Here is a 17,036-nt window from a genome sequence, read left to right on the forward strand (position 1 = left end):
TATCTTTAGGGAGGTGAGAGGGTATCAACAGTGGCCACAAGTCACTCTTCACTGGACTAGAAATAACATCTTAGGCAGGAAACCCGGGAGCAGCACACTTTAGGATTTGAAGACTTTTTCATGCTGTCACAACAGAGAACTTGTCCGAACTGGATCCGAGGGGCCCAGATCATTAGGCCAGCACTGGGACTAAAAAATAGTACCAGAAGGTTCAATTTCTTTTCAGTTGAGTTTTCTTATATCTGATGCCTTGCCATCAGAGGAGTTCCATGTAGAGCTGTAGCGTTACCATTATGTTTCCTCATTTTTAGTTAGAGTGTTTAATTTGAGAAGCAGTTTTCAGAAACTCTAGAAAACATTAATTGACCTAGTAATTCAGCCACCAAAGGTACTAGCTCTCCGAAATAATTTTATAAATAAAATAGGCTGTAGACATCTAAGCTAATAACTGGAATTTAGATGATATGCAAGTTCAATCTTGTACCACTTCTACCCATAATTTTTATCTGCAATACAGGAAAATATATCTGTGGTTAACTCCTTAGAAGAAGCCACATGAGACACTGATAACTTCTGTATATAATGAAAGAATTATTCCACAAAAAAAAAAAAAAAAAAAAAAAAAGCTGACATGCAGTCAACGTCTTACTCAGTTGCTATTACTTATTCTGTATTTTATATGCTGTAGAGGAATGTAGAAAGGATGAACAGATGTAATCATAGATAACACAGCGCGTGATGATATAAAGCATATATACCAAAGGTTTGAACTGAGTTTGAACAGACACCCCTCATGTTGGAAATAGCTTTTCTTTGTATGCGTATTATACAGATTAACTACAGTCAGACTCAAACCACATCGAAGTAGATTTATCAGCATGAAGTGAAGTAGATTTATCAGCATGAAGATCCTGAGTCAGGGCTTGCATATTGCTAGGCTTCATGAATCACAGAATCATTAAGGTTGGAAAAGACCTCCATGATCATCTGGTCCAACCAGATACCACCTTTTTAGTTTTAAGGTTCAAAATGAAAGCTCTCTAAAAAGTAAAAGAAAATTAAAAAATCCTATTTTAAACTAATGAAATACCACCGTAACTTAAATAGGTCCCCAGTGACTGAACCCAGTATAAAGTGACAAAAATAATACTGAACAAAAAATAAAAAATATGCTTCCCTGAGGAATTAATATATTCTGAGTATGCAGCTTAACACTTGTGTGTGCAAATATTCTTCAATGATGACCATCTGATTCCAGTTGAAGCTGGTGGAAGTTAAAACTGCTCAATACTTCTGAAGCACTTCTGATGACATATACTATATTCAAACTGAAAAAAATGAGACATTCAAAGATAAGCACATTTACGAAAAGCATTTTCTGCCATGCTTCCGGGTCTCAACTCCTTATTCTACCTTGAGCAATAAATTCCAGACTGATGAGACTGCACAGTTAAGCTCGCATCTGGGATTCTTGCAATCACAGCTAGACTTGCTGTCCTTTCAATAGAAGTATGCTTTTTACATACTTGTACATCACACTGACCAACAATATCAGACATTTACATACATTATGACATCAGACATGCAGTCATTGGTCCCAGCCAACATGGGTTCACGAGGGGTAGGTCCTGTTTGACAAATTTGATTTCCTTTTATGATGAGATCACCCATCTAGTCGATCAAGGGAAACCAGCTGATGTGATCTTTTTGGACTTCAGTAAAGCTTTTGACACGGTTTCTCATAGGATTCTACTGGACAAAATGTCCAGCATACAGCTAAACAAAAACATCATAGGATGGGTGAGCAATTGGCTGCCGGGCAGGGCTCGAAGGGTTGTGGTAAATGGGGCCACATCTGGCTGGTGGATGGTCACTAGTGGGGTCCCCCAAGGCTCCATTTTAGGGCCAGTCCTCTTCAAAGTTTTTATAAACGATTTGGATGTAGGACTAGAAGGTGTTTTGAGCAAATTTGCTGATGACACTAAACTTGGAGGAGTTGTGCACTCTGTTGAAGGTGGAAAGGCCTTGCAGAGAGATCTGGACAGATTGGAGAGCTGGGTGATCACCAACCACATGAAGTTTAACAAGAGCAAGTGCTGGGTCCTGCACCTGGGATGGGGCAACCCTGGCTATACGTACAGACTGGGTGACGAGATGCTGGAGAGCAGCCCCACAGAGAGGGATCTGGGGGTTGTGGTTGACAGCAAGTTGAATATGAGCCAGCGGTGTGCCCTGGCAGCCAGGAGGGCCAACCATATCCTGGGATGCATCAAGCACGGCATTGCTAGTCGGTCGAGGGAAGGGATTGTCCCGCTCTACTCTGTGCTGGTGCGGCCTCACCTCGAGTACTGTGTGCAGTTCTGGGCACCACAGTACAAAAAGGACGTGAACTGTTGGAGAGTGTCCAGAGGAGGGCGACGAAGATGGTGAAGGGCCTAGAGGGGAAGACATATGAGGAGCGGCTGAGGGCACTGGGCCTGTTCAGCCTGGAAAAGAGGAGGCTGAGGGGGGACCTCATCGCGGTCTACAGCTTCCTCACGGGAGGGAGTGGAGGGGAAGGTGCCGATCTCTTCTCTTTAGTGACCAGTGATAGGACCCGCGGGAATGGTGTCAAGCTGAGGCAGGGGAGGTTTAGGCTAGACATCAGGATGAGGTTCTTCACCGAGAGGGTGGTCGCACACTGGAACAGGTTCCCCAGGGAAGCAGTCACTGCCCAAGCCTGTTGGAGTTTAAGAAGTGTTTGGACTGTGCACTTAGTCACATGGTCTAAAATTCTGGGTAGACCTGTGTGGTGCCAGGAGTTGGACTCGATGATCCTTATGGGTCCCTTCCAACTCGGGATATTCTATGATTCTATGATCACAATCAATACGAGAACTGCTCCTATATTTCAAATTGTTTTTTCTCCTCCATTGTTTGCATTCACAATTTATTTTGGAAGCCCTTTTTTAGAGAAAATACATGTTTCCTCCACAGGAAGGCTCCCTGTGTGGAGAGTTAATTAAAATGCTAGAAGACCTGGCCCTAGTTAGAGTATTTACCAGAACACCCACGGAGGAAGGGCTATCCTTTGAAATGTTAAATAAATTGCCAACCGTGGATGGGGGTCAAGAAAGCTTTTCAAGCCACCCAGTGCTCTGAAAAATGTATACACCTCAGAAGAAAAAACAAGTGAACACTGTCTATGATGACAAGATGATGGACTTAGTCAAGTATTTTATAAATTAAGATAACTCTTACAGTGCATTTAGGGTGAGTTAAAGAATTAGAATACTTGAGTGTGATCAGAAACAATTCTTCATTAAATTACATATTAATAAAGAAGAAGATTATGAAGGTAAGAACTATTCTGCCCATATAATAGTAGAGGATAGCGCAAAGTGTTGACTAACCAACATGTACCACATACAACAATTAATATCTGACAGTAAGCAGTTCTTTTAACAGGTATTAATCATCTTATCTATCTTTCCTGCTACCAAACATTACCAAAGCCACCAAAGAGTCACCTGAAAATAGAGCTGTTAATTTACTAAGTATTTGGATCTAAGAGCTTTACATTTTGAGTTGGATTCCTTTACGGTGAAGGTGATTTGAAAACCTGAACAATCAGTAATTCCCAAGCCATAAACAAACAAGGCAAAAAGTAACTGGATTCAGTTGGGTTAAAAGATAAGAGGTCAAAAAAGGTCCAAGCAACTGCCCGCAAGATGTAACATGGCACAAAAGACACTTTTGGTCCATAGCCAGTAACAAATACAAGAAGGAAACAAAAAAGCATCAAGAGTGTTTTTTTTCCCTCCTCTGATCTGTAATAGTAGTACATATTCTATTGTTTTAATATTTCATCTTGACAAAATATTTTCAGCTTGTTGAAAGTATCAGATTAGATACAAATCTTGTTTCTTCTTTTAGGAAAAGGAAAGGGAAGTAGACTGGGCTACTCAAAAAACAGACTATACTCTAGAGATGGAACAGACTGAGCAAAACACAGCTGTTTCCAAAATATTTCCTCAAGTTAATTAAATTAGTTTGTTTTGCTAGAAATCATAATAGCACCATGCTCTAACTACCAGAGCACTGCTAGAGACCAGCTTCATTGTTTAATGAAAACATTCCCCCTGAAATGTCAGGTTATGTTCTTCACCTTAAAACAGTAACAGCACATAATACCGTGTACGTCAACACAACCAATTCTTTGAACAGATGCTTGTCCTCTTGCTTCACAAGGTGATCTAAACCAGTGGGCGTGTTTGTTTGGGTTTAAAATTGTTTGTTTGTTTGTTTACAGAAGAATTCCTTGCAGAAAGGATCCAAGCATGCCCTGCAAGCCACCACAAATGATGGCAGAAAGAATGTCAACCATGCTTACTGGTGCTCCATGAAATAGCCTCAGAGCATCAGAAAAGAGTTTCTAAGGTGTGAGAGAATTATTTGGATTACACAGGTTGAGAAAAACCATGTTCCAACAAGCAAAGGACTGATGTCTACCACTTAAGGTCAATAATTCAGTAATAAGCAAGTTATTTGCTTAATTAAATACTTGAGGGATATTGATAACAAACATAGTTGTTTAAGTTGAAGGCTTATGTCAATATAAGACATCTGTTATTATAAATAAGCAGCATGTATGTCTGATGTTATTCTCCAAAAGACCAATAAAGCAATGTTTCAAGTGAATCAGGAATCAGTCAATAGACGTATTTCAGAACTAATTGTGAATCGTAAAGTAGTTACAGTACCCCCAAAAAGATCCTTAAGAGATTAGTAAAATTTTAGGCAATGATTAAAAAATACCACTATGAGTAACACTAGCTTATGAAAACATTAATGTGTGGAGGAGAAATGCTGTTGGAGAACAGTAACTCCCTGATAAGCATGGCACTGTCAAATAATACCTTTTAATGAGCCACTGCAAAATTATATCTCTAGAAGTAGCAGAAGCAGATTTTTATAGACCAGTTTCAGAAAGAGTTGGATATACAATGATTATGTATCATCTGGTGAAATGAGTTAAAATAAAAACAATGCTTCCTCTAGAAAATATATACAATAAACCATTAGAAGTGGACATGGACCACTTCTGAGATACTGAAAAAACAGGGAGAGTTCAGACAAGAGCAAGAGGTTAAGAGCACATTTAGCTTTTAAGGAATATTTTCCAATCTGTTTTCTTTCAAGGAATGGAATAACTATGCAAGTTCAATTACAAACAAGCAAGAGAAAACAAGTGTATTATGAACTCCAGCCAGAAAGAAGTTGGAAAGTTACTACTGGGCAGTAAAATAATTTGTTGATTGCATAGGTAGTCCGATGGAAAAACCTTACTGGTCACTGCTGCACTTTCAAATCTACTTATAAATAAATTCCCTAAATCTACCCCCCTTGTTTGCTTGCTTAGCTTATGTTGACAAAGCGGCTACCAATAGTAACATCTTTATCAATCTAGCTTTAGAGAGCGCTGAGTTAGGGGATGAAAGACTGAACTCAAAAGATGCTGTGCATTTACTGCAGACTTGGTGGTACGTTCAAATTGATTTTTCTCATGCAAGATTAAAAGAGATTAATTCAGCATTTCTTTGCACATCATGTAAACGGCCAGTTCATTCAACTTTCTAATTACTCTTTTATTGGGGGTATCAGAATACATAGAAAAAAACAGTGGCAGACGTTCTTACTTTTAAATACGATTATTTGACCTGCAAAGAAACACCAAGCAACATTACAGGCAGGCTTCAGATTTACTTAAAGTACGTCAGAGAAGGAAAAACAAACAAACAAACAAACAAAAAACACAAGAAAACTTTGATTCCTATATTTTTTCAGCTATCTTCATCATGGACAGAGATATGTTGTCATTAAGAGAAGATTAAATTCCAATGGCAGTCAATATAGTAGGATGTAGTGATGTTAGACTGTTTAGACGTGAGAAAATTATATTTGTTTTGCCCTGCACCCAAACTACACGTAGCAGAACACCAAGTGCTAGAGAACCTTTGCAGGCAGTGCCATTGCTTGGACAAACAATGCACAAGACAATGAGGAACTGCGGTGTTAAGGTGAATGTTTTCCCTCAAAAGCAGAACAAGGTGTTGACACGTACCTGTTCTTACCTTAAGCATAAGAGTCACACAGGGAGGCAGACGGAGTGTGAAACATCTGCACATTGTCACTCAGCGCATCAGAGCCCCTATTTCCATTTCCTGAAACTGCTGGATCAGGATTACTATCAATGGTACTGGGCCAAGCACAAAGCAGCTGTAAGGCAGTCCTGCCCCCCAGTCCCCCACCCCAAACCCTTCAGCAGTAGTCACCTGAGAGGCTGCCTGACCTTTTATTACATTGCTTTAACTTTCCACTGAGATGTTGAAAAGTTTTTTTCAGTCTCTGGCAGACAGACCACAACCCTAAGAATCCTTTTTAAATAGATAAGGACTACCACCAGATGGTCTTTGGAGTGGATTACTCTTCAAATGAGTATTCTTCTACCTTAAATTATGAGCTACTTGAAGTATCAAGAAACTATTCTCTCCTTCTTAGTTTTTCCCTGAAAGAGTTTTCCTTCTGTCTCTAGTAGTTCAAAGGCCTGGTTGACATTACACCTGGAGCCAGAATCCATTGACATAGAAGAGTTCTGCATACAGCAAACAATCCTAAGCATTTTTTTCTCTCCCCACCCTTAACTCTGCCAAGTCGATATCCTCGCCATAAGAAGCAGAAGGTCCCAGAAGTGAGTATGTTACCTCCATAAATATTGCCATAGTTTTCCCACTTAAAAACGGGGCTTGTACTATATCAGTGATAATCGAGGTGGAAAGACACCACTGGACAAACTCCGGAATCCAGATGCCACATCAAGGAGAATAAGAAAATGTGAGGAAGCAGCAATGGAATTTGGACCCACAGTCTCCTGCTGGGTGCACCTTGAAGCTCACAGGAACTTCAGAAAGTTGCCATAGCTCCTGATCTAAACAGCAAAAAACCAGGAAGCATGAAATTGAACCCATCTCCACTGCTTCTTTATCAGTCTTCCATGAAGAGGCACTAGAGGCTTTAGAGCACTGAAGAATCACAGCAAGCATAAGGCTGTTCAAAATACTCTTACACGTAAGAACAGAAACATCCTTACTAAAAGGAGCAGTGCATGACAGCAATTTAAACGCAGTGTTTTATCCCATCTTTCTCCAAGTGCCAAGAGCTTCTGTGTTCACCTCCCAGGACAATTTCATCTACAAACATCTATGATCCAGGTCTATATGCACTTGAAGTTCCGTTCTGCTAAACAAACCAGTGATCAGAATTTACATGAAAGAAGGATGTTTTCCAGAAAAAAAAGCTATTTCCTTCATTAACCAATGCTCACAAGTCAGTAGATCCAATATACAAAAGGATCTGAAAGACACCTTAGTTTATAGCTGATCCTTAATGCTGTTTTCCTGCTTGTTTCTACAAGGCAGTTACAGAGCACCACACAGGACAGTAGTATACTTGTACTATACTACAAAGTTCCTAAGTACAGCTGAAGCAGAAAAGACTGTTTTGTACACAAAAAGGTGTTTTTTTTTCCTTTATTCACTTTTTAATGTTAGGTGATTACATGATTGGGGGGGGGAAACGGACACATTACGAGGCACAGGCGTAAGTCTTCTACAGTCTTGCCATTTGGAAAGGTAAAAATAAATGTTTTATATAAAAACCATCTTAACCACACCTTTGCAGATTATGAAGTGGTTGTTTCAAGATACAGTCTTCATACAAATTATTATATTCTCCTGCACTAAACCTAAGGGTTTAGAGTTTGTACAACAACAAAAAGAAGTTTGTCTTTGCAAAGGCTGGCACATGTTGGAAGTGCTTAGTATCTTGCTCACATCTCTCTTTGAGAAAGTTAGACAAGTACAGCAAGCTCAGAACTGGCAGAAGATAGCACTGTAAGCCTACTTTGTAATTCAAATGTCCAGTGAGTCAACAGGGGGAAAAACCAAACCAAAACAAAACCAACAATATTGTTACAGGAACCACTGAACCTGCTCTGTTCCTACGAAGCTTTAAGCCTATGAGATACACCAGGATAAAATCCAACCCCATGCTCCTGAAGGCTGCTTTAGCCACCTAGACTCCTGATGGTGATCTACCATGCTTTAGAAGAACAAGTAATTGCACGGTTGTGTGCACACACAGGCATAACGTGTGTGTTCATATCTGAAGAGGTATTACCTAGAATAGGGGATTATCCTTAAATCAACATGAAATGAATTCAAGCATGTGAAATATGAATGAGTGCTCTTGCTCAAGAAAAAAAAAAAAGTGATTTGCTACTGTTGTAGCTTAGTCTTCCACCTGAGTCATTCAAGAAAATAAAGGTGATCTCCATTAGAAAGGCAGTGTGTAACACCATGCAGTGCATTCTGCGTTTGCTTCAAGACACAGAATGACTAATTCTCTGTAATTAAGAGAACTGTAGCATAACAGAGCTGGTAATGCCTCCAGCAATATTAATCACAGTTTTCAACAAAAGATTAAGTTACTTAATATAAATTACGCTTGCACAGAAGAGTATGGATCCATGATCACCCACACTTTCAGCAGTTTAACCTACTCTTTGTTCTTCATAATGGAAAAACAAAGCTGTTTCTATCCATTTTAATTCATATATGACATAAATTAAATACAGCTTATATTACATGTATCAAAAAGAATGTATTTTTCAAATAATTAAAAAAGGCTGCGAAAATGACACCAGCAGAGAGTAGGGACTCAATTTATTGTCAGACTGTTATTACAGATATTTTCCAGCATGCTATGCATCTCCATTGTGTGCGCTAACCCAAACCAAAGAGGCGAAGTTTCCCTTCGCTGCATCTTCTGAAGACCAACTAGACAATTAGCTTGAATCGATTGCTGAGAAGAGCTTCCCTTTCACATTTTAGAGGAATGCAGTCTTCTTAAAGGAAACAGTCAAAATTTTATTGCCTATACAGAGAAAGTGAAAAACTTTTCGTTTCTAGTTATTTTAAATGTCTGGAAAACAAACAAACAAAAAACAAAAACAAAAAAACACCTGCTTTCTACTTTTAAACAGTTTTTCTAAGTTCAAAAATGCATGTTGTTCCCACATGACGTAAATTCGTGGCTAAAATAAAGCTAACAGTACAGAATTTAAAATATGACCTGGATTTGACTTACTACAGTAGTGGTATTTTGGGAAAAAATAATTTGTTATTCTTGAAGCCTAGCATTACTTTAAATGTAAATGGAATTTACAATGATATAAGCTTAACTTTATAAACAAACACATGGAGAATATCAGATTATGGGGAAGCAAGCAATTCAAGTTTGGCTTCAAAGAGATCTTATCAGTAAAGATCTTTCACTACAGGTGATTGATGTTATGCCTTACATTATGAACATTAAGTGGCAGGGTTTTTCTTGGATTTTTTGATGCTTTGCTTTTTGATGCTTTGCATGTGAACACAGCAAAAATAAATCTTCTCCTAACTACATTTTTATTTACTCTAGTCACAAACAGCATGTCCTTCCTTCTTAATACAGCTTACCCAGCGAGTTAATTCCTTCAACTTTTATTCCATATTTGTGTGCAGACAAATCACATGAGACAGAAGGCTCACGTATAGCTATACAATGCGACAGGGATAACACAAAATACTGCTGGTCAGTACACTTAACATGCTCATCTGCTTTTGAAAGAGGCCTAAAGAGGACATGTGCTGCTCAGGTACGAGGATGCATTTCTTCCAGGCCCTGCACTCCTCAGTATTAAAAACCAAACAAACAGAACATCCAGATTTACTGATTTATGGTATTACTAGTCATAAACGAAAACATCCAGAATATTTAAAGCCAGTTGTGTCCGACAGTTATAAGTAACAGAACAGCAAGACAAAGCTTCTGCCCATAAAATGGAAGAAACGTTGATCATTGCAGCAAAACAGATACCTCACAGGGTTGAAGAACCATCCAAGGCTGTAAATCTTAACAATAGCTGAATGATTTTAACTTTCTGCAGAAGGCCATTTCTATTAATAACATTGTAAGTAATAACTACAGACATAAATTTTCTCCCTCAAAAATAGATCTGCATCTTCAGTGGAAAGACAGCTTTAGATTTCTTTTGGACTGTGGTCCCACTCAACTGGCTGGTTCTGTGCTCCATTTTACTCATTTGCTCAGTCCACCAAGTGCCTATTCAAAAAAAAAGTCTATTACTAGACATTAAAAAACATCCAGAGTACACAGAATTTAAGGAAGCACCATGAAGTGCAGTTAAGACCCAATGCAAAATGGTAACTCAGAAGTTTCCATCCCTTCTGCTGGGGGCAAGCAGCAACTCTGAGACCAACCTTGCACTAAGTTTCTCTGCCACTAGACAGAAGCCTGTGGAGAAGAACCATTTCCAGATCATTTTGTGAGAGCAAAATGCTTCTAGTCTGTCAAATACATTAAATTTGGTAAGTAGAGGGAGGGCCAGGTTTCCTGCACAGCTCAGCCCGGTTGTTGGGGGAAAAAAAGTAAAATTAAAAATTAACTCAACTTTGAAAGTTCAAATAATAACTGACATGAAAAGCATGTTGAAGGAAGCCATAAGTCCACAAAGACAAAACAGAAAACAACAGTAAGTATTACCCCAAATTTGTATAGTTTCACTGTGTCGAAGATGCTAGAATGCAAATAGTAATAGTTATATTGTGGGATAGTTATTATTTATATAGTTATCTTGGGGATGGAAAAAAACCTTGTATGAGTCACTCAAGGAATGCCAGAGGGCTGACAGGTTAAGAAATAGGGGGTGTGTGGTTGGGCAGTGGAGAGGGATGAACATGGGAACAAATTTCAAAAGTATTTCCTCGAAACTGGGAGGAAAAAAAGGAATGGCTGGGAAAGGAAAACAAGCTTACATCCTATTCAAAATTTCCGCAGTAGAGAAATGATAACTGTACCGGGAGCTTAGGATGACAAAAGACACTAGCAGAGTTTGCTTAAGGAAGACACAGTGTCACAACAAACACTTGTGGGATTTGCAGAGCCTCAGTGCCCAGCACTTGCCTCCTAACCAGAAGCTGGCGTTGTGCAAGCTGCAGAGCCATCCCCGCACGGTGGTCAGACCACTGACCGCTGCTGTGCGTAACGTGGAACAGAACAAGAAAGTCCTTCTGTTTTTCTTAACTGGGAAGTGATATTAAAACAAGCAAAATTAATCACAGAGTGGAAACTGGTTAACACAGGGAAACAAAGGCTAAATGCAGTTAGTCAGTAATCCCCAGAAGAAAGGAAGGCAAAGTGTTGCAAGTTGAGGATCGCTTGCGGTACACTTTAAAAACAAAAGTTAACAAAACCCAACATGTCCTGATGACTTCTGCTTATTGGTTTCCACACCTGTGAGGAATGCATATACCACTCCAAATAACACCATAAGCTACAGACAAAAACAGAAGAGTAGTTGGAAAGGCATGCAAATGATGCAAAGGATTAGGGATTATAAAATCCATTTACTTTATTACATTGCTCAGTATTTGCAGCCCATTGTCTCAAAGTCCTGAAAACATCTGTTCCTACCAATTATACATCCACTATCTACATGATATAACTACCTGGCCGTAGGGATCCTACATCTACCAGCACAAAACAGTGAGCTTTTCTGCAAGGACAAGACATGCAGTAGGGGATGGAAAGGGAGTGTGCACCACCCAGGAACACATGTGGTGGTGCCCAGCTCAGTTAGGGACTGGGGCAGGCATCAGCTCTGGTGGTAACATGAAAATACCCCAAGCACCCAGCTTTATGGAGGCCCAGCAGAAGTATCTTAGCACATCAAGCTCAACCAAATTCTTGTATTTGTCAATAAGCATGAGTTGGCATTATATAAAGTTGGAATTAAAGACAAAAAAAAAAAAGATTTATCAAGTTTAATTTTGATACTTGAATTGGTGCGGGGATGATAAGCTTGAGTTGAGGGTTTGCTGATAGAATATACTTAATTAAAAAACTGCAGTTTTAGTCTAAAAGCCACCGTCTGAGCAGAAATCCTTTCTCAATGCAGTTTAATTCTGACAGCAGTCAATCAAAGGTGTCTCATTAGGCAGGTAGCACAGTAATACAGCATTACTATCATACACACCTGCGCTTCCAGGCACCTACTGCTTAGCTTGACATGGCACCATTGTGTTTGATTCCCATGAACTAAAGGATGATAAGTTTCTTTGTATTTTTTTATACACTTATGTACAGAAATATAATGAAACGTCTAAATTTCACTATCAAGTCTTAATACTTAAATATCGTGTAAACAGCTACCGTACCTTTTAAACGAAGAAAATGAGCATTTCCGTTTTCCCTTCAAGCCCTATCATTACTTTCAGTTTCTGTTTAAGGGAAAACCTTTCACTCCCAGCACTTTCAGTTTCAGTTTAGCTAGGAAGTGCAGAAGAATGGGCTCTGTTTGACAAAGTCACCTAAAGTTAGAGCAGCGACTGAGAGTTTAGGGAAAGGGAAAAAGCAGGAGCCAGAGGATGCTAGAAGAGAACCATCCAGGGGGAAAAAAAAAAAAAAAAAGAAAAAAAAAAAAAGATTTCTGGCTATGGCTTACTTCAACATTACATTAATTATACCTTAATTATACCGCCATGGCTAGCACTTTGTTTAAAGCCAATCCCCCTTCACACACCACTTACTCCCAAAATAGTTTAAAATATGAGATTGGAAACAAGAACTTAAATTGGTTCCATTAAGTGGTTTGTAATGTTTTCGCTGGCGATTTCCTGTACAAACAATCTTGTACAAGGGAGTATTTGCAGTTCTCTGGAAAAAAAGACTGAACAGAAAAAAAGGCAAAAAAAAACCCAACCCAACACCACCCCCAACAACAAAAAAATAACCACAAAGCTAGGACACGCTGAGCAAGCCCTGTAAGGCTGTGCAACATGTATGTATGCTTAGAAAAAATATCCTCATCTCAGGGCTAGAAAGAGCATCCTAAAAATTCCGCACAGACGAACATTTTTGCTTATCAAAAATAAAAGGAAATAAAAATAAAAGGCAAGTTATACAGTGCGCAAGAATGAACTCCAGGTTTCCAGCCTTTTCTCCTCTTTGTAGCAGACATTAAACACGAAACAGGCAATTACAATGGAAAGCAAGTTTCCATTTTATGTCAGTTCATCTTGTTGCAGAAGAGGAAAAACAAACAAATGAAAAAAAAAAAAAGCCAACACCAAACCTCCTCTGCTATTATCCCAGTGCTCCAGCACGGCTCCAGCCACCTGCCACAGACCTACCTACTTGTGTGCGAGGCACGCGCAGGCTCGAGGACCTCGAGGACCGCTCTCATCACCATGCACACCCCTTCTCACAGCTACTGGTTATGACAAAACACATCAAGCATTTCCAGACGGGTTCGGGGGGAGCTCCAAACGTCGCGTGAAGCACGAGACAGCGGCTGGGGGTGAAGCTGCGACAAGCAAGAAGGTGTTCTTGGAGAGCCGCTCAGCACCACACAGGAGAAAAAGCCTTTAGGAATTCCTAATGTTTTGATGACTGGTACACAGGGCTCATCACAAAGCTGAGTGTTTTCATTTGACATAACAAATGGAGAGCTTTTAGGGGAAGGTCGTTTTCAAACACCTACAGAGGAAGCCTCCCTTCTAACATACTACTTATTTACAACTTCAGAGATTACCAGTGTGCATATATTAACATAATTATTTTGCGTATCTTTGATATTTAGTAGTAGCTCCTTAGAACATACCCTGCATTTTTTCTTCTAAATTTCTACAAAATCCTCTAAACTTGTCCCAGTTCATGTATAAGACAAACAAGAACAAATCACAATGAAGCTATTGTTTACAAACTTGTACCTAAAAAAGAAATCAGCAAAACCCACACCAACCCTGTTGCTCAACTTTGTTTATTCTGTGATGGTGCTCTGCTGTCCCTGCATTCACTGCTTCCCCTCTGATACCCATTTCCTCCATGTTGATCTACAAAAATATTCCTCTTCTCTGTAGCAAAGGTATGCTTCCAGGTTCACGCCGCCAGGAAGATCTTAGGGACAGGGATCAAGACACTCACCACCAGAAATGCTGTAAAATACCAAGCTGATAATACTCTTTACTCTCAAAGACCTTTGCATACATCCTAAGCCTTTTCCCTGTGCAAGACTGAAAACAATTACCTTCTGCAAAGCAATTTTACTTCACTTCTTCTCTGACAAATAAACCTTTCACCGCTCTAAATATTTTCCCCTTATCTAGAGCAGCATTTCCACTTCTTTACAAACAGCAACACAAAGCACCTGCAGCACTCCCTACATCCAAATCAGACGTTTATGTCAGGTCCCGATCTGCCAGGGATGAAACAATAATCCAGCATTTCCTCCCTGCGATACGGAGATCAGAGAATATTTCATGATTATGACATGTATTTAATACCAAATTCCGTGCAGAGAGCCTGAGGAGCGTTGAGTTTCATTTAGGGTGCCAGGGGTTGGCGATGGTTTATTTTTTTGATTGCATTGTTTCTGAACAGGTGCTCGCTGCTCGGGTTTACTATGACAACCACCCATGCCGTGGACTACAGGCAGCGCCTATGTGTTCGGATCCCTTTGTTCGAGCAGTTACATTGCTCTCTGGAGGAAGACCACCAGACAGGATCTCTGCCTTCATGTGGCCATATTGGCAATGTTACACCTTCAGTGATTATGGGAAGAGAAATCTTTAAAAATACAGTTTTTAAATGGAATACAGTATTTGAAATACCAGACCAGTTCAAGCATCAGGAAAAGCACTTTACCAAGAATATTATTAATTCAGTGGAGTAGGAATCGCATCTTCTCCCTCTGCCCTTTTACTGGCTGCACTGGTATCCTACAGACTGGCTTTTTGTGGATAATAATAGAACCCGTGATTTGTTTTTAGAAATGGAGCACTACGGTCCTGGCAAACACTGCTTATACCTTTAGTGCTCTGGCGTATTTCATTATTTTCTCCTCCCCTCACCCATCAAGAGGAACGAAGCAATCCAATAACACGGAAGCACGGCTCTGTGAAGAACGATGGACGGCCCCCCCAAATTTGGGGCTACGCACAGATACCCACCCAAACTCCACACCGCTGACCTCGGCGAGCACAGGCCAAGCCAGCCAACGCCGAAGTACATCAGTATTTCCACGCTGACAGAAATTAAGAGATTTATGACCACACTTAAGAGGCCAAACAAGCCCTCTGCTCAGACCATAAAAAAAAAAAAAGCCAAGCCCTGCAGTATGACTGTTCTGTTTCCTGCAGGAAATGAGATGCTTGTATCAGATACCCCTGTGGTTTTCATACTGTAAGTGTACCAGCTGGTACGAAGCCCCTGGAGAGGGCTGTGAGCTGCTGCTTAGAAAGAGCAGAGGCGACAGCACACCGCGCGCAGCACCTCGGCCAAGGCGGGGGGGGGGGGGGGGGGGGGCACAAAAGCAGACAAGTCACCCCCCCAAAAACTGGGAGGCAGCCTCTGCAGGTCTCATCCTGTAGCAAAGGCCAGGAGGCGCCCACCCCCCTTGGTTTCCCCCCCTCACGCCTCTCCTTTAACCGAGGACACCGCGGCTCAGCACCGCTCCTGGCCTCCAGGAGCCGCAAGCCGCCGCCGCCACACGAGGACCATCCATCCCCCGGGGCGCACGCCTGACGGATGGCCGTTTCTCATTTATTTATTTATTTATTTATTTTTTAAATAATATATTTATTTTCTCCTTTCCCCGCCCGTTCCCAGCCCCGCTCCCCGGAGGCCCCCGCCGCTCCCCTTTTCCTGCCGGGGTGGAGCCGCTCGGCTCGGCAGGACGGGGCTGGGATCGCCGTTCTCCATTGCAAAGCCACCGCCGGGGCCAGCAGGGGGAGGAGGAGGAGGAGGAGGAGGAGGAGGAGGAGGAGGGGGAGGAAGGTGGGAACCCGTCTGGGGAAAGCCTGGCACGGGCCGGGGGACACACCGAGGGGGGGGGGCCGGGAGGCCGGGGAGCCCCCTGCGGGCACCTGCCGCACGCAGCCGGCACACGTACCCAGCAGCAGCAGGCGGTGCGTCTGCTTGTACTCCCGCTTCTGCTCCTTGAGCGCCCGGTCGATGCTCTTGCTGACTTTCCTCGCCTCCTTCTCCGCCTCCCGCTCCTCCAGGCGCAGCTTCTCCCAGGGTCTCTGCAGCGCCGGCGGCTGCTGCAGCGCCTGCTGCTGCCTCGCCGCCTTCCCCCCGCCGGCCTTGGGCAGCGGCGGCCGCTCGGGGGCCGCCCCGTTACCGCCGCCGTTCTGCAGCACCAGCGGCGGCCCGTCCCCTTCGCCGCCGCCGGGCTTGCCGCCGGGCCGGAGCAACGCGCCCTCGGCCAGCGGCTGCTGCTGCGGCGGCGGCGGGGCGGCGTGCGGCTCGGCCGGCGGCTCGGGCTCCGAGGCGGCGCCGGCGCTGGACGAGATGGAGCCGCCGCCGCCGCCGCCGCCGCCGGCGTCGCCGAAGAGCCGCGGGCGCAGGCTGTAGCAGAGCCCCATGGCTCGCTGCCCCCGCCGGGCACGGGCTGCGGCGCGGCGGGGCTGGGCTGGGCGCTCGCCGCCGGCCCTACGCGCCGCGCTGCTGCTGCTGCTGCTGCTGCTGGCGGCGGCGGCGGCGGGGGGCGCGGGCGGGCGGGGAGGGGGCGCCGCGGAGCCCCTCACGGCCCCGCCGGGCCATCTTGCATTTTCCTCCCCGGGCGGTGTGGCGGCGGCGGCGGTGGCGGTGGCGGCGGTGGCGGCGGCTCCGCGCCGATCACCTGACGCCGAGCTGCCACCGCCGGGTCCACCTTACCGTAAATACCCCAGCGCCAGCCCACCGCGCAGCGCCGGGCGCCGCCGGGGAGGGGCGGGGGCTGCCCGCCCTCACACACACACACAGACACACACACACTCACCCACACACGCACCCACACACGCGCACTGGCACACGCAGGCAGGCCGCGAAGCCCTCGCTCACGCACGAAGCCCTCGCCCACCCGCCAAGCCCAAGCCCCCGCCCCGAGCTGTGTC

The 17,036-nt window shown here is 43.1% G+C and overlaps 1 protein-coding gene across 1 annotated transcript in view; it reads right to left on the reverse strand.

Moving 5' to 3' along the window:
- The window catches only part of GNAL (G protein subunit alpha L), a 193,029-nt gene extending 176,488 nt beyond the window's left edge, over positions 1-16,541 (reverse strand). The window contains exon 1 of the mRNA XM_080580346.1: positions 16,052-16,541. Within this exon, the coding sequence (XP_080436472.1) occupies positions 16,052-16,526 (475 nt within the window). The 5' untranslated portion in view covers positions 16,527-16,541. The remainder of the gene's footprint in view (positions 1-16,051) is intronic.
- Between the last annotated feature and the right edge of the window lie 495 nt (positions 16,542-17,036).

The sequence above is a fragment of the Anser brachyrhynchus genome, assembly GCF_964034855.1.
Source record: "Anser brachyrhynchus genome assembly, chromosome: 2".
In the NCBI taxonomy this organism is placed as follows: domain Eukaryota; kingdom Metazoa; phylum Chordata; class Aves; order Anseriformes; family Anatidae; genus Anser; species Anser brachyrhynchus.